Consider the following 24,615-nt stretch of genomic DNA (forward strand, 5'->3'; position numbering starts at 1 on the left):
AGGCACACAGTTCTCATCGGTGCTGCTAAGATGCTGCCCCCTATGCTTCATGGGCAGGGATGGTCAGTTGCCTCCTGTTACGAGAAGTTTTAAAAGAATCTGTTTGCTCATGCCTTTAGCTCTTCCCTCTCATGTGTTGACTAATTTCCTCAGCTCATTCATCTTCCCATTCAAATCCTCAAAGCAGGTAACTTTTGGTTGTGCTTTGACCTGTAGACACAAGGAGTGTTGGATTTCAAGCTCCCTTTACAAATCCCTTTGTTACATTTGGGGCCACAGAACTAATAATGCAAACTTTTCCCCTGTCTGCTTCTGTTCAGTTGGATGCCAGCGACTCAAGTTCCAGCAGCAACCTTTCGCTTGCAAAAGTCAGGCCAAGTAGCGATCTCAACAACAGTACTGGACAATCCCCCCATCACAAAGTGCAGAGAAGTATATCTTCCAGCCAGAAGCAGCGACGGTACAGTGACCACGGTGAGTGGCCTTCTCATTATTTGGGAACTCTTGCTGCAGAAAGACGATTGCAAGCTACCTTATGAGAGAGTCTCTCTAAAACAGCCTTTCCCAAGCTTGGATGACCCATGATTGGGGAAGGCTTCTTGAAAAGCTAAAGAAAAGATTGTGTTGAGGATGAAGAGTTCAGCATATGCTGAACCATGGGAAGTTTTAATTTGGTATTGAGAGACCAATTCTATGCCCCAACTGCTGTTACTGCAGATCTTGGTAATGCTTTGAGATAACCAGTTTCAAACATTCTCGCCGTGTAAATTCTAAAGTGAGACAAAGAGTAGCCAGTTAGATACTTGGTGTGGTCCTGTTCTACTGCGATTAGTAATGCCACCACCACTTGATCAAATACTCATGGCAAATTGAAAGGACAGTTGTTACGGAGAGTGATGGTTCTTTCAGAAGTTAAGCTATCAGTCCTCTCCCAATTGCCCATGTCATCTCTAGTTTCACTTCAGAGAGTTTTCCCCTGCCAGTAATGGCTATCAATGAAAATGTCTACAGTGGTGCCTCGCAAGACGAAAAGAATCCGTTCCGCGAGTCTCTTCGTCTTGCGGTTTTTTTCGTCTTGCGAAGCAAGCCCATTAGCGGATTAGCGCTATTAGCGGCTTAGTGGGCTTAGCGGATCAGCTGTTAAGCGGCTTAGCGGATCAGCTGATAAGCGGCTTGGGAAAGGGGGGGGGAGGAAAAAAAACCCGCAGGAACTCGCAATACATTTTCGTCTTGCGAAGCAAGCCCATAGGAAATTCGTTTTGCGAAGCACCTCCAAAACGGAAAACCCTTTAGCCGGTTTTCCGTCTTGCGAGGCATTCGTCTTGCAGGGCACCACTGTACATTGTATTTACAGAGATATTTCATAGAACTGTAAAGAGATGCTAGACATATATTTCAAATATCTAGGAGCTATCTTCAGATACTTGAGCAACTTCATATGTGGGACTTATCCAGATGTATTTGTATGGGATTTGACCCACCCAGAAATACTTAAACCCTTTCTCCCCTCACCATTCCGCAAATTGAAGAGCCCTAAAGACTGCCTAGCATCTCCAATTCTCACTAACTTTTTGAGTGTCTTGGTAAAAGGGAGACCCTATTACTTCTCATAGGTTTGGTTTCTGTTGGCAATACTGACCAAGAAACTTCTTTGGCAGGCAATAATTTCTTCCAGAAGAGACAAGTTCATTGTTTTGTTCTGCCATGTGGATCAGTTTCATTGAGACCTTTAACTAGGTGGTTTCAGTATGGGGTTTTTTGTTTTTGTTTTTTACATAGAAGGCTCCCTCACCTTGATAGCAGCCTATCATTAAAAATCTTCCAAACAAAAAATCAGAATGTGGAGTGTCACAAATAAACTTGTTAAATTACTCCTAAGTTTATAGTGTTAAAATGTTCATTTTAGACTTTTCATTTCCCCCACATTGCTCAGTGCTTTCTGGCAAAAATATCTATATCACACAACTACAGGTTTGGTTGGCTAATGGGTTGCTTTTCCTTATCAGTTTAATCACGTGTGCTTGCTTTGCCAGTACACCCCCTGGCATTCATAGTTGTTCTAGAGAAGACTTAATTAAGTATCTTGTGAAATTTCTAAGAAAAAGCACAAAAGCCCCTTCTTTCTATCCAACTGTGTTTGTGTGTGTTTGTCTTTGTTTTCTTTTTGACACTATTAGGTCAGCCTGTATTTAAAAGAACTTGGGGGACTGGGTGTTCAGCAGTATTTCTTTGAATTTCCTCTCTCCTGAGTGGCTGTCATCTCTTCAACAAAGTCTACTAGTTATGCAGAGCAGCAACACACAGGTGTTTGCCTTGTATGACCTAGTAAAAGCAACCTTCTACTGAGCTGAATGCACGGCAAAGTTTAACTGCAACCTGAAAAGGGGCAGCTTTTTCTCATGGAGTCTGGCTTGAAGTAGGCAAGCAAAAGTTTAAAGTTTCAGCTTTTTATGTTAGTGCAAAGATAAAAGCTAGCAACGTGGACCTGGGTGACACTATGGTCTAAACCACTGAGCCTAGGGCTTGCCGATCGGAAGGTCAGCGGTTCAAATCCCCGTGACGGGGTGAGCTCCCATTGCTCGGTCCTAGCTCCTGCCAACCTAGCAGTTCCCAGCGGGAAGGTAAACAGCGTTTCCATGCACTGCTCTGGTTTCGCCAGAAGCGGCTTAGTCATGCTGGCCACATGACCCGGAAAAACTGTCTGCGGACAAACTTTGACTCCCTCGACCAGTAAAGCGAGATGAGCTCCCGCAACCCCAGAGTTGTTCGCGACTGCACTTAAGTCCTTTACCTTTTTTAAAGGCTAGCAAAGAGAACCAGAACTAAAACAGCCGTCAAATGTACTAAAACATCATACACAGAGACTCAAAATCAAATATTAAAAAGCCTGGGAGAAAAATATATATCTTAACTTGGCACCAGAAGCACAACAATGTTGGTGACACATGAACTTTTCTAGAAAGAGCATTGCATACCTACAGGGATTTCTCTCTTGTAGACACCCTCTGAGCTTCAGGTGGGGGGGGGACGGGACTACATGATGAAGAGCCTCCATAGATCACCTTTGGGTATGGATAGGTACATCCAAGAGGAGGTGTTCTATTTGATATAAGCCATATAGAACTTTATACTCAATACCAGCATCTTGAATTGGACCTGGAAGCTAACTTAAAACCAGTGCAGGTCAGAACAGACCGATGAGATGTGTTCATAACAACTACTTTCTATTTAAAAATTGCTGCCTTACTTTGCACCAGCTGAAATTTCTGGACTTCCAGCCCTGTGTTCAGCTCACTACAGCAATTCGAACGCCAATCATGGATCATTGCAGCTAGGTTATCCAACTCCAGATAAATTGGTAAAAGACACTCTGAGCCCTCAAGGCCACTTGAGCCTCTAATGAAAAATGATGGATTCAAGGGCACCAAAAGCTACATGCCAGATCACTCAGAGGGAATATGACCTTTACTATAGCTTGAATCTCATGCATCTGGACTGCAGAACCACCTACTAATAGTGTCTCCAGCCATATGCAGGCATTCTTCTGAAAACATGAGAATTCCTCCTCGCAGGAGGGTTTCTATGTGTAATCAGTCAAATACACTTTAAAACCCTCTTCAGACTTTGCACTACTTGTGCAAAGGCCTGAAGAGCAGCCCACATTCTCTTTACTCTTTATACTGTCAACGTCGTGTAAAACCATACCTGTCAAACGCTTTTGATCATCACCACTGAGCTTCTTCATTCTTCTTTTTCATGGGTGGATCAAGGACACATACTGTTACTACTTTGCCTTAAGATATCTTGGAATCAAAATGTCTAATCCATTCTCTGTGTTATTTTCAGCTGGTCCATCTGTTCCTCCAGTAGTGGCATATCCAAAAAGAAGTCAAACTAGCACTACAGACAGTGACCTCAAAGAAGAAGGTATCCAGTCTCGGAAATCCAGCAGCAGCACTGCTGGAGGAAGAGGAGTTGCTCCTGCTAGCCCTATGCTTGGGAATGCCAGCAATCCAAATAAGGCTGATATTCCTGAGCGTAAGAGAAGCTCTGCTGCACCCAATGTAAGTCATGGGATTTTAAAAAACCATAAAGAGCTTGTTTGCATGCACATCTTTCTCTTAGTTATCTCTTAGGCTTAATGTATCAGAAGTAGTTTATGGCATAGCTAATTTACAAGGTGTTCAACCATCAACTGTTCCTTGAACATTTTGGAAGCGCTGCACAGTGGGCTTTTCAAAGTGCCTTTTGGCCTAGCCCCCTCCCTTACCTGCCTCGCACCTGATATCAGGTGTGGGACGAGTGGATGTACCTTGCCTGAAATGGCCTCGCGCTTGAAATGGAGAGGTCTGGCAGCTCAGATATTTTGCCCTCAGAATTGTATCTTGGGAGAGACTGGAATCGAGCTTCTAGCTTGCACGCTCCCTTGCCTTCCGACCTCTCCGTGGAGGGAAGTGAGCAATGTAATGGGAGGTCTCTCATTCAGATAGTTGTGGTCCCCCATTTCCCCCTGCAGCGGCGAGAGTTTGTGAGCCATTCTGATTCTTGGTCTTTGTATGTCCCTCGGAAAGGTCCAGGAGGGAAAGTAACCCCCAGAGAAGCACAGTATGTTCCCCCAGAGGCTCCTGAGGACAGCCTTACATGTGGGATGAGCCTTCCCCCTTACTGGATAGGCAGGGTCACATGCTCAAAGATCCTTGCTTGGGGGGAGGAGCCATCCTCCGATCTCCAGTTTAGCCATGCCTTCCTTTGGGGAAGGAGAGTCCTGGATACTCAGCACACACAAACATGTTCCTTTGTTTTCTTTTTCAGTGTTTTTTCTGTGCTTCTTACCTTATTTTCCTTGCTTGGATTTATTGTTGAGATCTCAGCAGAAGCATCTGGAAAGTAACACCCAGAGAAGCACAGTATGTTTCTCTGAGTCTTTTCTGACTCAACCAGTCAACGCTATAAAGATAAATGACAGCAAAAGTATTTTTTCCCCTTTTGAATCTGGCATAGTTTTGCGGATCGTAAATTCTGCAAGATGTTTGGGATCTTGATAAATTTAGTCCAGGGAAGTTGTTTAACAAGCCTTTGTTTGTGCCATATTGCAGGCAGTGGAAGACCCTATCATGCCTGAATCCCCCCCCCCCCCACCGGTCTAAAACAAATAAATTACTTTCTACCACCATATGCCCCATACCAATTTTTATCTAGTTGCATTTTATATATATGTGTGTGTGTGTATGTACATACACACACGTGTGTCCACTACTATAGTTAATGGTGTATATCCGTTATATTTTCCTTTTCTGTTGTAGTACTAAATCTTCAAAGAAGATGCACAGGATAATTGAGCATGTCCCATCTGTTTTTCTTTACACTTTGAATTAGCCAGCTTTTTATCAAGGTGTTTTGCTTAGCCCTAGGACTTAGACAGAGACAACAGCTTTTGCTAGATTTCCCTCGCCAGTGAACGCTAGACTCTGTGACCTCCTTTCTTCTTGCAGCATTCCTTGAAACTTAGAGTGGGAGGAGGGGGTGGCAATGGAATTGCCTGTTGCGTTACTAGTCCTTATTGGGATTTACCCCACTCTAGATTCACTGCACTATTCAGGAGGGAGAGAGATCAACCTTTTCAAGCACTCCCTGTTCCCTCTAAAGCCTTTTTCCTGACCATATGCTTTGTCTGTTTTCAGTACTTCTTAACACTTTTTAAAAACCATTCTGTTATCCACTAGCTCTTCTGTCATTCCTGGAAAATTGACCACCGGCTTGGGCATATCTCCACACTCTTTCTCTGTAAAGACAGAGGCAAAGTAATTATTTAACTTTCTTTGTGCTCCTGCCCCCAAACAAAATGTCATTTTTGAGTGGGCTTGTGGTTCTCTTCCTCTGTGCGTATGTGTACATATTTGAAAACGTTTTGTCCAACTCTTCTTCCTTTCTATTCTTTGTTTTAACTGTGTTTTCCTTCCAGCCTTGCTTTTTTGTGTTAAGTTTTTGTTTTTGTTCCCAGTGAACCTAATAATAATATTTAAGAGTTGTGCCTCGGCGTCTGCTAGCCTCTGAATTGTATTCTTATTTGGCACGTAGTTTAGTTGAAAAATCTTTTATTTCGGAAGAACCATAAGATGTATATAAATAATTTGCATTTCCTTGAGTTCCAGTTTCCACATGAGTTGAGAGCTTATTCTAGTAAAAAGCTGGATTTGAACTGACCCTGTTCAAATTCGTAATAATACGTAGCAGCTGAAATATGAACGCTGGAACATCTTACTTTCACAAGTAGCTGTAAGATAACTTGGAGCCTAAGCATAATCAAATAAACCTGCTTTTTTCTAATAAGATCCTGGGTGACCCTTTCTTTTTCCTTTTGGAAAAGGAATGTGTTCTTGTGGACAATGTGGACAAATGTGTTCTTTCTTTTTTAGAACAACACTGCGCCTGGGGCCATGACGCGGCGAAATACATACGTTTGTAGCGAAAGAACAACCGCAGACAGACATTCAGTCATTCAAAATGGCAAAGAGAGCAGGTAAGGGGATTTTAGGGGGAAAGCTTTCCGTACTACAAAAGTCAGTTTTTCTCTTTATGGTACTTTTCAACAGACCTTCATCCTGCAGGATATCAAAGAGGCGCAAAGATAACAAAAGCAAGGCAGCTACATAAATGATAACCTGCATTGAATTTTTGGGGGGCGCCATTTAACGCTGGGAGCATGTATGCAACTGTTTTTCTTCTGCAAATAGTAAGCATGAACAAAAGCTAAAACAGATGCGATGAACCTTTGGCCCCTGAGATGTTTCTGAACTACAGTGCCCATCAGCTAGAGCATGCACCAGAAAAGCTCACTATTTGACCTTAGAATTACCTTGATAAATCCTAACTTGACGTCCCTGAAAATAAAATGCAAAATGCATGATCCAGCCCACGCGAAGCACTTTAAATTCAGCAGATGTCAATAGAGATTTACACTGCAACCCTATTCAAGTCTATTCAGAAGTAGGTCCCATTGAGCTGAATGGAACTTATTCCTGGGTAAGCTTAAATTTGACTGGATTATGCTGATGATTGATTGTGAAGTCTGCAGAATCTACATGTAATGTTGGTATGCTTGCTTCCGTTCAAAGCTCCCACTCAAGTTTTCTTTTAGCGTTGAGGCTTTTCCTGAAGCAGAAGGAAAGGAGGACAGCACCAAATATATATAATTTTAGTTTTCAGCACTTGTCCATGCTGAGAGATTTCTCTCCTGGCTTACAAGTCCTAAAGTAGGGTAGAGATCTAGATTCAGTATCTATGAAAGTGAAAATTACTTCTATGGAAGCGAGTCAAAGCATGGAAGATGCTGGAAGAAAATGGCACGTTTTATTTCTGAAAGCACTCAGGTGTGTATTTCAGCTGCATCCACTATTGGGAGAGGCAGTAATTCATTATTTGTCTCCCGAGTAAGGAATGCTTTTGTCTTCTAGAAGAGCAACATACAATATGTCATGTGTGTTGTCTGCAACATGTGCTAAGTGTGTTGCTGCAATAAAACAGGGGAATTAAGACTAAGGGGTGGGGGTGGGGGGTTTGCCTCCAAAGAAGAAACACATGCGATATGTTCCACACTGCAGTAATTTTTTAAAGACTAATTTATTTAATAGCTTTTGGGGGGGGGTTGCATTGAACCCAAAGAAACATCTGTGTGTATTGTGCATGTGTCAATGCACACACGCACACACTCTTATGTGCTGCATTCTTAAATCCATTTTTCTTTGGCATCTCAGATCCCACAATAAATTCCAGTTTAAACCATATTCACCTGCAGGTCTGCTAAATACTCACAGTACTTCTGCCCTGGAAACAAAAGGTTGTATCCAGTGGAGTCATCCCATTCACACAAAGATATCCATTTGCACAACAGAAATCCTGCATTAGATCTGATCTAAAGGGTTTGGGGGGGCTGAAAACACTTTGGAGGGGGGGATTGGTTTCCACTGCACAAACAGATGAAGACAGGAGTGCCTGGGTGCTCTGGTCCATGGGGGTCTCGAAGAGTCGGACACGACTAAACAAGCACAAACAGATGTCCTTGCGCAAATAGGGCAACTTTGTCAGAAACAGCACAAAATGCATTTCTGATTAGTCTCTGATTGCAGGCAGCCTCTCGGTTTTCTCAGCTTGGGATTCACTGCTTTTCCCCCACCAAGCATTTTTTTTTTTAAAGGCTGAGTTGTTGCTCTGCAGTGCAGTAAGACACCAGCATGACATGAAGAAACATTATAGGAAACAAATTAGCTCATTCTTGTGGATGACTAAATTGCCTGTCGTCTCCCACCAGGGCCTGTAATCCACTGGAGAATATGCAGCTCAGACAAAGGAGGCGGTGGCAGAAAAGAAGCAAGAAGGGCAGTTCACTATGACAGCACAGTGAGAAGTAGATTTTAAGATACCTGGGAAGGCCTGTGGTTTCACCCACACACCCGTCGACGATTTTGTGTGTGCGTGTTTAATGGCACAACTGCTTTAAGTGTCAGTTGTGAATGTTCATATAAAATCCAGTGTGCAGAGTAGTTCAAGGTAAACTACTTACATTGTGGCAAAGGTCCTGCAGGGTAATAATTTGTGCAGGACATGTGTAGTCACATAAGACCCTTGGAATTTGATATTTTACTTTACTAGTTCCGAATCATGCAGCTTCGAACCTCTCAAAAGAATGATATCTGCCCTGTAATTTTTCAAATTGGAAAAAAAAAGTGGATGAAATAGTTTTTGAACTGGCTTTGGCAGGTCACTAGGTAGTTCAGTAACGGAGGTTATTTGGAGGAGAAAAGCCTGGTATATTTTTGTCTCTGAGGCTGTGCAAAGTAGGTCGTCTTTTCAAATTGGACACGCTTGTCATTGATTGTGTATGCCAGAGACAGAATGTTTTATTCCAGTGAATAAGGATAGGAAGACTGGTCAGTATTTGAAAGATCTGCAAGTGACCACTTCCTCTACTGGCACGACTGGAAGAGCCTGCCTTTTAGACTCGCTCTTGTCTCTGGCCACCCATAACCTTTTTGTTTCTGTAGTTCTTGGCTACCTAAAACACCTGGTGTTTTACATGAAGAATGATGCATATTGCTAAGGCATAAAAAACTTAGAGGAGCCCTGCTGGATTAGACCAAAGGCCTATCTGGTCCAGCATTCTTTTTCGGCACCCAGATGCCTAAGGGAAGCCTATAAGTAGAGTAAAAACGCAATAGCACTGCCCTACTCATGATTCCCAGGAATGGTATTCAGAAACATATTACCTTTGATACTGGAGGTAATATAACCATCATGACAGTAAGAGCTGTTAGACAGTGGAACAGACTCCCTCAGGAGGTAGTGGACTCTCCTTCCTTGGAGGTTTTTAAGGAGAGGTTGGACGGCCGTCCATAATGGATGCTTTAGCTGAGATTCCTGCATTGCAGGGGGTAGGACCAGATGACCCCCAGGAAGCCTTCCAACTGTACAATTCTGTGATTCTCTGACTCTATTACTACTACCCATCGGTAGTCTTTTTCTTCATGAACTTGTCCAATCCCCAAGTTGGTTGCCATCTTTCAGTAGAGAATTCCATAATTTAACTGCGCCTAAGAAGAGTCTAGGGACGCGGGTGGCACTGTGGGTTAAAGCCTCAGTGCCTAGGGCTTGCCGATCGAAAGGTCAGTGGTTCGAATCCCCGCAGCGGGGTGCGCTCCCGCTGTTCGGTCCCAGCGCCTGCCAACCTAGCAGTTCGAAAGCACTCCTGGGTACAAGTAGATAAATAGGGAACGCTTACTAGCGGGAAGGTAAACGGCGTTTCCGTGTGCGGCTCTGGCTCGCCAGAGCAGCGATGTCACGCTGGCCACGTGACCCGGAAGTGTCTTCGGACAGCGCTGGCCCTTGGCCTCTTTAAGTGAGATGGGCGCACAACCCTAGAGTCTGTCAAGACCGGCCCGTACGGGCAGGGGTACCTTTAAGAAGAGTCTAAGGGATGCGGGTGGCACTGTGGGTTAAATCAGAAGGTCAGCAGCACTGTGGCTTGCCGATCAGAGGGTCAGCAGTTCAAATTCCCGTGATGGGGTGAGCTCCTGTTGCTTAGTCCCTGCTCCTGCCAACCTAGCACCTCGAAAGCACATCAAAATGCAAGTAGATAAATAGGTATTGCTCCGGCAGGAAGGTAAACAGCATTTCCGTGCGCTGCTCTGGTTCGCCAGAAGCAGCTTAGTCATGCTGGCCACATGACCTGGAAGCTGTACACCGGCTCCCTCGGCCAATAAAGCGAGATGAACGCCACAACCCCAGAGTCGTCCACGACTGGACCTAATGGTCAGGGGTCCCTTAACCTTTAAGAAGAGTCTGTCCTGCTAATTAATCACTATAAAAAAACAGTAGCTAATTTAGAACATGAACTATGAACTGGAAGTTCTTGGGTGGAATCTTAGCCGTCCATGAACCTGGTGGGAAGTCCCATGCCATCCGTCCTCCTCCGCAGTTCTACACTTGTAATATGGCCCTGGATTAACATGCCTTAGTCGAGATGTATTTTGTCCTCTGCTGTTAAGGATCATAAACAACTCCTTTCTGTGACAAGCTAATTCATGAAGATTTGAGCTTTCATATCCTTTTGAAGACCATGTGCTATTCTGGGTAGCAATGGGGTGTCCACCCCCCCCCCACCCACCCCACTGTCTGAAGCCCTGCCATCTGAATTCCAACCTCCCTTCAGGTGCAGGGTAGGAGGAAGGGAGCAAGAGCATTGCAGAATATGGGACTGAAGTGAGCAGTGCTTGATTGATTGTGAGTAATGCAAGAAGTGAGGGATCTGTGTGCAGTTATAAAATACATAACTTGTGGGGTGTGAAGATTTGGCCGGAAATGCTTGGTCTAGTACTTTTTCCCCAAGCGGGGGACTCATAAACAGCATTTTCAGTCTTGTTGTAGTCTCCTTGGTCTTGCACCGTCAGGAGAAGACGGCGTAGAGACTACAGTTGCATGTAACAGTAAGCCATCGTTTAGCAGTGTGTGTATTAAGGAACAAAGTGAATGCTAACCACAGTTCCAGTTCTGTTACTTGAACACAGACGGAAAAGCTTCCAATCCACTCCTTGTTCTAAATGGTTTAGTTTCAGCATTGCATGCAAATGTGGTCAGTGAATTCCCTTTTGACTGGAAAAACTATAGCCGATCGCATAATTTTTAATGGGCATAGGATAAGTATTTGCTTAGGTTTCACTACTGCAGTAGTGAAATGGCCTTGTTGTTGTTGCTGTTGTTATTAATAATTTATACCCCACCTTTTCTCTGTTTACTAAAGGCTGCTGACAGATTAAAAACAAGAACTGCTAAAAACATAGAAAAAGCAATCATGAAAAACAGTTAAACATTGGTAAAACTAGAACTATATATATATATATATATATATGAAACCTGTTTAAAACATGCAAATAATTACAGTAAGAACAGCACGGGACCAGCCATTTGTATATTCGAAAGTAACTTAGAGAAGGAAAGAGGCTAATAGTTCAGAGGTAGAGCACATGTTTGCATGCAGAAGATCCCAGATTGAAGCCCTTCCATCTCTAGTTAAAGGTTTTGGGTAGTTGGGCTAGGCATGAGTTCTGCTTGAGACCTTAGAGAGATTCTTGACATTCTGAGTAGACAGTACTAAGCTGGATGGACGAACAGCCTGCCTCTCAATAGAAAGCAGCTTCGTATGTTTGTGACCAGCAAGGAAATGTTTCCCTAACCCATTGTGGACATGATTGTGCCTATGAGCGTTCAGTCTAAGTTGGAAGATGTTTGTGGGAGAAAAGGTGTTCGCTTTTGAGTTTGCATCTTTGTCATTGGTCCATCATGCTATTCTTTCTGCCTCTGCCTGAACCCAACCCCCCCTCGCAGCCTGGCTGAAATGTTCGCTTGTGCAGCTAGCCCTGATACAGTTTATACTACATCCTCCACCAGTGTTCGGCTGCGATACCAGAAGTCGATGTCCATGTCGGCTTCTGTGCATGCGAAGATGATGTTACCTCCAGTAAACAATGGTGCAGATAACTTCAGGTCTATGTAAGAAATGCTGGCATTGTTGTGAAACTAACTGGCACCCATTGTTGCTTAACTCTGCACTAAGGAAATTCTAGTTCTAGATAGTGCTAGAAATTGATGCTACCTAGAAGGTGTGTTCTCTCCCTGCCCTCCCTTTATCTTTTGGTGGTCAAGGTTGTTTGTGCTGTGATCCCTTAATGAACATCTTGAGTGTTCTTTACTGCTGTCCAAATTCCTTCAGATAATGTAATATGTGTTGTGATTTTGTATAGCTTCGGAAAATATTAGAATTAATATTTTCGATTAGAGTGATATTCTGGAAATCTATTCTCAGATTATCAACATAGAAAATGCTCAGTTCCTTTCTTGCAGTAGGGGTTTTCTTTTTGCCCTGCAAACCCAGGTTTTTAGATCTCCTGGTTTCTTCTAGAGTGTTTGTGAGTTTTTTTTTTTTTTAATGAATCATTTATGTGCTGTAGTAATGCTACCTCTAGATTGTATTCTATAAACTTTTCTCTTAACCGTGTTCTAGAGGTACCTAATGCTCCTTGTAAACATGTACAGGCAACTCTTCATTTACTTGCGATCTATTTGTGTGCAAGACCCACCCCAGGGTCTCCTCATGAGGTGGAAAAGATCCTCTTTGGGCTCCAGGGGGCTTCTCTGTGTGAGCTGGAGGGGCAGTGGGACTGTCTCAGCTGACTCTTGGCAAGCATTGTTGCTGCTGTGCTACCCCGCACTTCAGCTGTTAGGCAGCGAAGCTGAGCAGCTCAACAAAGTCCTGCTGTCCCTCTGGCTCATGAGGAGACCTCTTCAGGCTCTGAGGTGGGTCTCCTCGCAAGCCGTTAGGACTCTCCAGGGTGCTCCCCATTTTATGCGATTTTGCATATGCATACAGGAGTCTGGCCCAAAACAAAAATGGGGAGTCACCTGTACTGTGTTAGCCTTGTAGAGATTGGAGTTTCTGTGGTGGAATTTTTAACATAACCCGTGATCTTATTCCAGCGCTATTCCTGATCAGAGAACTCCGGTTGCTTCAACTCACAGCATTAGCAGCGCAACAACACCGGACCGTATCCGTTTCCCAAGAGGAACTGCCAGTCGCAGCACTTTCCATGGCCAGCTCAGAGAACGGCGCACTGCCACTTACAATGGGCCCCCTGCATCACCCAGCCTGTCTCATGAAGCAACCCCACTTTCGCAGACACGAAGCAGGGGCTCCACTAACCTGTTCAGTAAATTGACTTCAAAGCTGACGAGGAGGTATGTATTTTTTATTTTTTTAAAAACATAATTTTAGCAGAAATTTGCTTGGCACGGTTATTCTCCATATCCAAGAACTTAATCTAACCATGCGCTGCAGTTCAGCTTTTACAAGTTTAATATTCACCTTCCAAGTAGTGGGAGTTTCAAGTGACATACATAGAACTTAGCTTTTAGTATTTGCCTTTTCTTTTATCAAACCTATATACACACTTCTCCAAAAAGCAATGTGGTTGCTCTGGTGCTGCAGAGAGGATTATGGTTTGCATCGGTAATCTACAAGACTGTTTACTTAAATTGTGAGGGGCGGGAAAGCTAGCTTAAATCAGCCTGTCTTTAGAAGGCTAGACATGTCAAGAATAGTAGCCTGCAGTAATGATGAACAATTGGCTAATAACTGAAGTTTTCCCTTGGGAAATCTAATCAACAGAAGCTCACTTCAGCCCTTTGCAAGAAGTGAAATTTTATTTCTCGCCCACTTGCTAGTATAAGCTAGCTGAACTTTTCAGGAATCCTGACTCTTTGAAAGCTTAGCTACTCTGTAGCTTCACATACTGTTGATTAACTGCTGAGGTATACCCAGGAGAATGATTAGTCAGTATTCCATAGGAAAAAACCCTAAAACCCTAGCTTTAGACACCTCGGGATTTAGTGATGCAAAGCTTCCTAAAGAAAACAGAAGCAGATGGATAGCCTAGGTACTGGTGTGCAGGGTTGCGACTGCTAGTCCCAAAACGGGAGACTGAGAAATGTAAAATACAGTTCCAAACTTAATCAGATTTGTATTTTGCAAGTAAGCTTTCCCTTGCTTAAGAGTTACAACTTTGCTCTTTCCAGGACATGCTCCGGAAGCAGGAATGGCCTCATAGACATCTGTCTGTGCTCAGAACAGTGTTCTTAACATGGGTCTCTTAGATGCAGTTTCCTATAACAGATTTATGCATACCACTAATTAACTGAAGGGTGCAGAAAGCCTTGTGGTTGATCCAGAAGCTACAGCTGGTGCAGAACCTAGCAGCTAGGTTGCTTGCGAGTGCCAACTACGGTCAGCACGTAACACCTTGCTTGTGGGATTCGCACTGGCTGCCAGTTTGCTACCAAGCCAAGTTCATGGTGTTGGTGCCCACATATAAGCCCCTGTACAGCTTGGGACCCAGTTATTTGAGTGACAGCGTTAAATACACAGTAGATCACTGCAGTCTGCAGGAGAGTCTTTCCTGCAAGTTCCGAAGATCTCAGAAGCCCACTCAGCAGTAACTTGGAGCAGGGCTTTTTGCGTGCCAGTCCCTCTCCTGTGCAATAACATTCCTGTCGAAATGCAACAGGCACCCACTATCCGGAAAGAGTGGAAGGCATTTTCATTCCAGTAGGCTTTACCAGTAGGATAAATTGATCTTTTACAATGGTGTGTCCACTTGTTAAAAAGTTTTAGTCTTGTTTTAAATATATATATATATTTCTACTGTTTTTAATTATGTATAAATCCCATTGGGGCAGTGGTTTAGAAGGGATTAGTAAATTTATTATAGTAATAGTAGTAATAATAGTTTGGTTTCAGAGGACATCGTTTTTATGTAGAGAACCCCAGTCCTCAGCATCTCTAGCTAAAAGGGGTCTCAAATAGCAGGACTGGGAAAGAGATTGAATGGAGAAGTTCTCCAGGCTCTCAGGCCAGATGATGTGACAATGTCAAATAATTTTTGTGTGTGCTTTGTTGTGACACAGCGCTCATTCAGGAAAAAGAGATAAACACTGAGCTGTCTTTCTGTAAGCCACTGTTGTTGGACCACTGAGACATATATTTTGCTCAGCCTATTTTAGTTAATGTTGTTTTACCATTTAATACAGACATATATATTTCATCCTTGTCCACGCTTCACAGATCTTGCAGCCTTCGCAGGTCTGGTGTCTGTGTGTCATCTGTCATGCATTTTTTTTTTTTTGGGGGGGGGGGTTCAATGAACTCTTAAGCCTCACTACCCAGCTTCACAGACTTTCCACAACATTCAAAGACTTCACTTTAGAAGCAACTTAGCTGTTTCAACTTAAAATGATTTTTGCAAGGGACTTCAATTGTTACAGTGCCTTGCCAGGTTTGCCATCATTTCCTTTTGCACTTAAGACACGTAAGCGATAATTGGCGCTGTAATTATTTGCTTTTCACACCTTGAATAAGCTGTTTAGTTGCATCAGCAGTTCGCAGTATTTGTGTCCTTTCACAATGTGATTATAGACAAGTTTTCAAACTTCCATTCTAGTTCCACTGGAAATTTTGTTGTCACTAATAGTTCTGTTTTAGGGGCTTCTGGCTGCTGTAGAAATTAAGCATTTTCCTTGTCTGTGAGCACAAGGTCTTGCATTCCTGTTTTTCCTGTGCGCATTAATTGGAAAGGGTTATGAAATCACATTCAACTTAAGTTCTGAGTCCTGTTCCCAGAAGATACTCTATTTCTATTTTGGGTTTTGTCTTGTTTCTTGGTAACCCTAAGGGCTTTAAAAGTCACCTTTTGCACACAATGCTAAACAATGGTTTAGTGTAACTTGCTGGACAGTAGAAATTTGCTGCAAGCCTCAGGCTTGGATACTCCATTTCCTCCTATGCAGCTGGGAAAAAGGAACTTAGTCAGAATTTAATTTAACATCCCACGAAACCTAGGTTGCTGCACTAGTCAGTTTCTTTTAAAAAACTAAAAGCCAACTTAAAGCCATAGGTTATGAAGTAGGCTTGCTTAACTACAGTTTGCTTTAAACCATTACCACTAGTTCGTACATAACAATATCAAGTTTTATGGAAAGCAAAGCTAAACTTCACTGAAGTTCTCCCCACTGTCCAGGAGGGGAAGAGGAGAGCATGCGTGCCCAACACAACTGTTACTTACTCGTGAACATACAGTGGGACCTCGTGTTATGGACGGGATCCGTTCTGGAGACCCATCCGTAACATGATACTGACGCAAGCCGAAGTGCCGCGTCTGCACATGCGCGCGGTGAAACCCGAAAGTAACCTGTTCCTGTACTTCCGGGTTGCCGCAGGACACAACACGAAAATACATAACCTGAAGCGGACGCGACATGAGGTATGACTCTAGTACTAAACCATGTGTCTACTGTACATAGACAACTGTAATATAATTTGCCTTTACTTGGCTATCAAATTCAGAAAGCAGAAATGATGTGAAGGATTTATCATATGTGCAGGGGAGTGACTGAGGAAGAAAGTGTTGAATTCTCCTTAACGCTGAAGATCCATCCATCCATTCCAATAACCATCATGTATTTCCAGAGTGAATTTGAAACTGTTTCCGTATTTCATTGAGTTAGTCTTATGTGTCTCACTTGTTGAATGGATTTTCAAATTTCATACCAACACATTTTAATTATTATTTTGGCTTAATTTCTTTTAGAAACATGTCATTCAGGTTTATCAAAAGGTAGGATTTTACTTCTATTTTCAGAACCAGCTCTCGCAATTAACATTGAATTTGGCTTTCTAGCCTTGGTTTTTCTTTAAAACAAATTGAAACAAAACTAAACTTTCCGCTGAGAACTAAATACTCTTCACGTACCCAAGATAAGTAAAGAAATTCATTAACCAATGAATAATCCCTATGGATCTCTGGCACCTGAATAATAATGAAATGCAAAGCATGTCTTATGCGCTCTACTTACTTTGATAGTACCCAAAAATAATTTTGTTCTTTATACTAATACACTTAGCATGCTTATGGTTGAAAAATGATATGTTCAGTAATATTGATTAAAAGTGTAATACAAAGGTAAGTAATTCTCTACTTGCTTTATCAATCGTAATTTCAGCTTAAGAGCCATTTTAGTTTATTTGCCACTCACTGGTGATAATATATTTGGAACCTAGTCCTGGGTTTTTACTTTTTTAAAAATACAAATAATACCCTGAAGATCTATTGAGACATAGTCAGAACTATAAACACCTCTCTTGTTAGCAACATGCTTGGTTGAGTTTGCATTCATGGTTCTGGAATGGAGATACGCTTCTCATCTGTTTGATGAAAAGAGCATTGTTAGGCAGCACTGGAGGTAAGGATCTCCACTGTTTGCTTGGTATTCATAGAAAAAGCAGTTACATTTGGCCTGCCACATTTGAGAACCAGCTAAACAAGAGAGAGACGTTTGTATGTTAAGATAACAGTAGACCAGGCAGTATGAAAGAAATTGAAGTGCAAGAAATGGGTAAGTTTCAAGCCATCCTGCAGAGATAGCATTGAGCTTGCCACACATGGCTTTTGGCATATGAATTCATAGCTTGTGGCAAGGAGGGAAAAATTGGTCCTGCTCCCCCCCCCTTCACATAGTTTTTGGTTTCTAAAAGATTAACGCACACCCCACCATGCTTACGAGTGTTGGTCAATTCAGAGTGTCTCTGCTATTCACAGCGCTGCTGGCATTAGAGAAACGGCACAGCTCAGTGGTAGAGAACTGGGCCCAAAGTAACAAAAGGAATTTCAGTAGGGGCAAAGCTAAGGTTCTGCACTGTAAGCTTTGGCAGCACAATTTAACAACGATATTGACAAACTGAAAAGTGTGCAGATGATGATGGGTCTGTAAAGCGAGCCTTATGAGGAACAGTTGAAGGAGTTGGGAGTGTTGAGCCTGGAAAAGAGGAGACTGAGTGGAGATATGATAACCATCTTCAAAGAGCTTAAGGGCTGTCCCATGAAGGATGAAACAAGCTTGTTTTCTCCTGCTTTGGGGCGGTAGGACTCGGAACCGTTACAAGAAAGGAGACTCCAGCTGGAATCTGTCAAAAGAACTTTCTGACAGTAAGAGCTGTTCGACAGTAGAACAGACTCCTTGAAAGGTTGTGGACTCTCCTTCCTTGGAGGTTTTTAAGCAGAGGTTGGATGCTCATCTGTCTTGGATGCTTTAGTTGAGATTCCTGTATTGCAGCGGGTTGGGCGAGATGGCTCTTGGGGTCCCTTCCAACTCCACCAGTCCATGAATCTAAGGAACACAAAAATGTGTTTGCCCACATCTGGAGTGGAGCCTTTAGAATCATAGAATCATAGAGTTGGAAGAGACCACAAGGGCCATCGAGTCCAACCCCCTGCCAAGCAGGAAACACCATCAGAGCACTCCTGACATATGGTTCAGGTATATGAAGACGCCTTTAACCAGGGCGCAGTAGTTTTCCAGATTAAGCTAGAGTTAAAGTGTATGATCTTTGGGACACATTAATAGGTTACCCAACGACAAAAAACGAGCTAGAGCCCAGGCAGTTTCCGTAAAACCTGTTGCTGTATCATTGATTGTAAGTGCCTGGTTGCGTGTTTCATCAGCTGAGAGGCAGTTGAAATGAACCGCAGCAGTTCCTAAAGTGTGTTGATTATTCAGAGCTTTGAAAGTACAGAAGTGTCGTGTGATGACTCTAAATAGATAACATCCTATTTTGTCCTCTAAGGCTAGGTAAGACATCTCCACAATGTCAATGCATTTTCAATTGTATGGTCACTTATGGAACTTTTTGAAGTTGGACTGTCTCCAGTGACCACCTGTGGTTGCTCCCATGCTTTTAGGCCTTTTCCCCCTGCGATACCGGCTTTTTCTGTAATGGATACATAGCATTTGTGGTACCCTGGTTTGTGATATGGCTGCATTGAATGTTTTATCACTTCACTTATTTATGTGTATTTAACCTGTTCTGTTAAATATTTTGAATCCCCTGAAAGCACAACCTTAGCTGGACTGCTCGACATCCTTAATTTAATTTTGCAGTGCAAATCTGATATTAGTGCACTTTGTCAAATTTTCTCAAGCAAGCACATGTCCCCATCCCAATAGCTAGCAGATTATGAAACCAGCGGTTTGTTTACAGTACAGTAGACCTGCAACATATGTGGGGGTTATGTTCTGAGGATAGTACATAAAGCCAAAATAGTGTATCGTCAAAACACATTGGGTGCTAATGGCAGGTAGGGTGCCAAAGTTTTTTCCCCCCAGATGACCACCCCCTTTCCACTCCCTTTTTAATTTTTTGAAGAATAGTTTTGCCAAGTCCATAATGCCGAATGCACACAAGTTAAATGCTCGTCACTTGTAGGCCTACTGCATTGCTCTTTTTAATTTTGAAATATTTATATTGTGCCTTCCCAAAGAGTGCCAGATGGCTAACAAAGAAGAATGCAATATGTAAATAAAAAAAATACAATCTGCCAGTCAAATTACAGTGAAACACAAAGGTATCATCATAACAGGGCACCAAAGGTATTGTTATAACAGGGCACCAAAACCATCAGGATAGGATAACAAGATCAGTAAAAAAACAAAGTTCACTAAAACCCCTCCCACCACCATCCTAAGGATGCCCATCTGCTTGTGCAATGGATATTCACTTTTTGAATTCTTCAAGAATCCTTTTTATTTCAGAATGTTAACATGCACATGACACTCTCACACTTTCATGCATGCAGGGGAATAATTGTACTGTATAAGTGAATCACAACTGAATTATCAGATGAATTTCATTCTGTAGCCCTCTCTTTCTTGAAGCCATCCTGTTTGTGCAACTAGGAAGTGTCTCATGAAAGCCATATGTTCTTCTGGGGACTCATTGCAAATACTTATGTGCCATGAATTCTGCCGTTTTAAGAACGTCTCGGTCACTCTTAATCAAGTGGACAGGGAAGGGCCTTAGCTCAGTGATGGATAATCTGCTTTGCATGTGGAAGGGCGCATGTTCAGTCACTGGCATCTCCTGACACCCGTCTAAAATCCTGGAGAGGTGCTGCTGCCAGTTGGTATAGATAATACTGAGCTGAATGGACCAGCGGTCTGACTCAGTTAAAGGCAGCCTCCTACATTTCTGTGATTGGGTGCTTAGTTTTTATCTTGAAGCATGGTCAGTTCTTGCTGTTATGAAAAGATTTTGAACAGTTGGTGCATTTACTGGTACAAATTCCCTTTATATAACTGGTTTGACAAATCAATGGATTGTGGGATAAGATGACAATTCAGTTTTTCTTACTGGATTCTATTTCCGGTATACCTCGACTTTCTCCATCCATTCGTATTGCCATTCAGAAAGTTCAGCCTGTGTTCTTCCCCTCCATTAGAGTTCAGTAGCTCTATTGCTCCAATCTGAAGTAGTCAGTGAAGCTCATTTGGAGATTGCAGCCAAATTCAACATACCACATAGTCGTTTAAATCCCTTGAATCCGAGTTTGTTCCAGTTGCTTTCTGTGTAGTGGTGGAGAAAAAGGAATAAAATAGAATCCCTTGCAGATTCTTTCCTCTGTTCAGCATGTTCTGCTGAACAGATGAAACTACAAATTGCAGAGATGAGCAGTAAACTTTTTACAGAGGTGTGGATATACTGCAGTTTGCTGGATTTATAGACGGCTTATTGTGAATATCCCTGGGCAGAAGTTTTTGCAGAACTTCTGCATCCAAAGCTAATCAAAAGTCTGTATCAAATTAACACAAAACTCTGTAGAGGGCAACAAGAGTGGTGCTGAAATTGAGGGTTGGGGTAAGGTCTGTGTGAAGCATTTCCATTCCTTCTAAGTGGTTTCAGTTCAGCCTTTGTGATCAAAGCTAAGGTGTTAAATGGAGCAGAACAGTGTATAGGAAGGATTTCCCACTCTTCTGTTGCATACCTACCCAACTGCTGAAAATCATATGTATCGACAGAAGTTGGTTTTAAAGGTCTTCACATTTTCTTCCCACCCTTCTCTGCAGCAGTTCAAAAGTGCCTTGCACTATTTCTGTTTCTTTCTAAAGGTTTATTCTTGACAGGTAAGGCAGAGGAATGCTAAGCGAATGGAATTATACAGTGGTGAAATTTCTAGCTGGAAATTTTCTTAAAATAGGGGAAACAGTTACCAGCTGATCATGAAATTCGTCCATTTATATATAAACTGAGAGATGACAGGCTGGAGAGTCCTGAAAGTATATTATGATGGGCCTTGTCTGGTATACCTGAACTGAATTTCTAGTGTTTGTAATTTATTCTTTCTGCCTGCCTAACAGTTATGTGAGCAGCCCAATGCTTAATCGAGCACCATTGTTGCAAGTCCTTTCTTTTGAGGATCTTCTTTTGAGGATCACACATAGCTGTCTTCTTGTAGATCAATGTACAGCCCTAATAGCAAACGTTTGAGGCTTCCAAATATATTTTATTTGGACAAAGGCATGTTTGATATTCTGAGTCTACTAATCATTTGAATGTTTAAAGCCAAGCATCTAATTGCAAATGTAAATTGTTAAGTGAGATGTTGCTATGCAGTGTTCTGCCAACTTTTATCCATACTAGTGTAAGATTTGTCTTCTCTTTCCTGCTTTCTTTGTGCTTCGGCATTGTTTTCATTGAGGCTCCCAACTGAATATGAGAGGAACGGGAGATTTGAGGGCTCAAGGTGAGGGTAACTATTTTTTTGCTTAAAATGTTAACCTTAGATGTTTTACACTCTTTCCCCCCCCTCCACTCCTTCGAGGGATCTAAGCAGTAGGACACTGGTGGTGGTATCTGTCAAACTTAACGAATATGTAAAACTAAGATTGCCTCCTATACTCAAAGCTGTGATTAAATCACTTATATTACATGATTCTGACTTTTCATGCATACACTCTGACCAAAATCTAGCCTCTCGGAGCTATGCAATGACTATTAGATTGTAGCTGAGAGAGCCAGCAGATTTCGGGACAGTTCAGAAAGGAGACTTCCCCAATTAGTCTGAAATTGTCATTGAAAACTCTCTGCCATTGTCAAGTAGAGAATGGGAAAATATAAGAAGAAATGTTTTTTGCCTACAGTAGAAGGCTTTTCTTTTTTTATTACCTTTCAGCACAAAGGCCAGATTCATGTGACTAAGAATTAATCACAGAAATGTCTATAAGAGAGCCTTGGTTTTGAATGGTGGGCTCGTTTTCCTACAGAAGTTCTGGGATTTCATTAACAGATATGAAAACCTGGATTGAATTATGCTGAGATCCTGTTAGAAACACTCAAATACTGGATCATGGAATAAAGTGCTGCTCCTGTCTTTGGACACCACTTTAAACAGTTACCTCTGGAAGTGTCTTTATTGTGTCTGGTTTTGATTCCATACACAAAGCTTAACACTACCAGATGCCTTTTCCCCCCAAAACTTGATATCTGCCTGCCTTCAAGGCAGCAGGGCTGCTAATTCACAGGTTGAAGTAGATATGAAATTCTAGAAATGCCTGTGACTTCGAATTTTTTTCATAGCCCTTCCAAAAAGGATAGGGGAAATTGGGACGGGAAGGCATCAATATGGGGAATTTGTCTTTTTTGTATATTTGATACAAGCGTGTTTTCACCCAGAAGTGTGCAGCCCAAAGAACTGCTGGCAGCATTCATTCAGTGGCTGCTGGCGGAGTCATGCTTGCTGCTTTCACTAGATCACCAGGTTTGATAGTATGCTTCAATTCTAATCACCGTAGTTGAACATTTCCCCGTCACTTACAATCCCTTCCAGTTTTGTCTGCAGAGTTTATTCATTTTAAAATAAAAGTAGAGGCTAATTCTATGATCCTTCCTGGAACTAAACTTAAGGGGCAGTTTTTAAACCATCGTTATTACTACTTGAATGTGATAGTTTTAAAAAAAACTGCTCTTAACTTGTAGGAAAGTAGGAAGTCAGTCTGAAAGTCCTCATCTGCTTCCAGCAAAGTTAGGGGGGAAAGGGGACCTAAGGGATCTTTCACATGTAATTGATAGTGCCCCATGTTGGGAAGACTTAAATCGTGACATGCGGAGTTCTGCATTAAAAGTCCCCAGCACCAAATTCTACATTTAGTGTATTATGCATATTTGGCACTCCATGATGATGGGAAGTGGAAGATGATTTGCAGCAGAGAGAATCAGTGTCCTGGGAAAAGGTTGCATCACACCCGCAATGTGTGATTTTTCACATCTCCCCCTCCTGTTTTTGTAAGGGGGGAGGGGAAGGAAGCCTTGGAGGTGAGCGCCACGTATTTTCATATAACACCCCGTTGGCTTGAGCTCTGTTGGGCTTTCCCCCTAACTCAGATGTTGCTAGGCACTAACGGGAGCTTTTAATCGCAGCGGGGCTTGGTAAGCAGTTGCCGAGAGAGCATGCTTAATAATGCATGCTGCAAAGTCTTTTTTACTAACATAATGGCTTTCACTGACATAACAACTCGGGAAGGAAACGGGCTCATCTGGTATGAATACTAAGGCTTTGTTTCCTTTCAGCCGCAACGTGTCCGTTGACCAGAAGGATGACAACAAAGAAGCCAAGCCCCGCTCGCTACGTTTCACCTGGAGCATGAAGACCACCAGCTCCATGGACCCTAACGACATGATGAGGGAAATCCGCAAGGTCCTGGATGCCAATAACTGTGACTATGAACAGAGGGAGCGTTTCTTGCTTTTCTGTGTCCATGGAGACGGCCACGCAGAGAACCTCGTGCAATGGGAGATGGAAGTGTGTAAGCTGCCAAGACTGTCGCTGAACGGAGTTCGCTTCAAGAGGATATCGGGAACATCCATAGCTTTTAAAAACATTGCTTCCAAAATTGCCAATGAATTAAAGCTGTAATGGGAAGAGCAATCAAGTTTGTAAATTTAAAAGTAGCAAATTTCAAGTGGTTTTTTTTTTTTGTTTTGTTTTGTTTTTTGAGAACACCAATGGAAATGTATAGAATAATATTTAGGGCAATAATTTCTGCATCTTCTGAATCATGATATTAAAACTGTTGAGACAAGCTGCTGAGCTGGGAGGGAGAATTGGACTTTTTATATATATACATATATATATATATGCACTACAGCATTAAAGTTGCCTACTATGTAAAATATTATTCCCTTCTGCTTTATTTCCATTGCTCCGAGTCTTGGCGAACAATCTGAAACACACAAATATATACCTTTGAATATTCCTCTTGTTTGTGTGGATGTGTGAATGTACCGTATGTGTGTATAATTATAATATAAAAAGTATTATATGTAAACCATTTAAAGCATTAGAGCTGTACTGGTACCTCTTTTTTGGGCTACTTTTGGTGCTAAAATTGAAACGGCCAAGATGGAGACACTTAAGAATACGTTAAACAAAGCTAACGAGCTCACCAGTAAATTCAGGCTTTGCAATTCACTGCTGTGTTTAAGAATAGTATGAAGGGTTTGGGTTTATGGTTGTGAACAGTATTCCTGTGGTTTCTTATTTGCTCTCATGAGGTAACTTAAAACTCGTGTTTTTCCCCCCCTCAAGTCTTGCAATCTTTCTCCCACCTATTTATTATTATTTAAGTCTGGAATCAAAATTAAAACTACACATTTGTGATAATTAAAACTGTGGGGAAATGCTTCAA

The 24,615-nt window shown here is 42.2% G+C and overlaps 1 protein-coding gene and 1 long non-coding RNA gene across 9 annotated transcripts in view; one reads left to right on the top strand and one right to left on the bottom strand.

Moving 5' to 3' along the window:
- MARK3 (microtubule affinity regulating kinase 3) overlaps positions 1-24,100 on the top strand; it is a 67,943-nt gene extending 43,843 nt beyond the window's left edge. For 2 of the 8 annotated variants that reach the window (XM_083435917.1, XM_083435919.1), the window contains 7 exons: positions 321-474; positions 3,847-4,064; positions 6,417-6,520; positions 13,027-13,284; positions 16,689-16,715; positions 21,630-21,674; positions 23,498-24,100. In XM_083435917.1, coding sequence (XP_083292043.1) covers positions 321-474; positions 3,847-4,064; positions 6,417-6,520; positions 13,027-13,284; positions 16,689-16,715; positions 21,630-21,674; positions 23,498-23,843 — 1,152 coding nt within the window. In that variant the 3' untranslated portion in view covers positions 23,844-24,100. The remainder of the gene's footprint in view (positions 1-320; positions 475-3,846; positions 4,065-6,416; positions 6,521-13,026; positions 13,285-16,688; positions 16,716-21,629; positions 21,675-23,497) is intronic. The other 6 variants (XM_083435920.1, XM_083435923.1, XM_083435918.1 and 3 more) reach the window with 3 other exon arrangements.
- LOC310677703 lies at positions 18,230-19,648 on the bottom strand. Its single transcript, XR_014511374.1, has 2 exons — positions 18,429-19,648; positions 18,230-18,307 (listed from the first exon to the last, which is right to left on the bottom strand). It is a non-coding gene; the product is annotated as an uncharacterized lncRNA (long non-coding RNA).
- Positions 24,101-24,615: the final 515 nt, after the last annotated feature.

This window comes from Podarcis tiliguerta (assembly GCF_965153285.1).
Source record: "Podarcis tiliguerta genome assembly, chromosome: 1".
Lineage (NCBI taxonomy): Eukaryota > Metazoa > Chordata > Lepidosauria > Squamata > Lacertidae > Podarcis > Podarcis tiliguerta.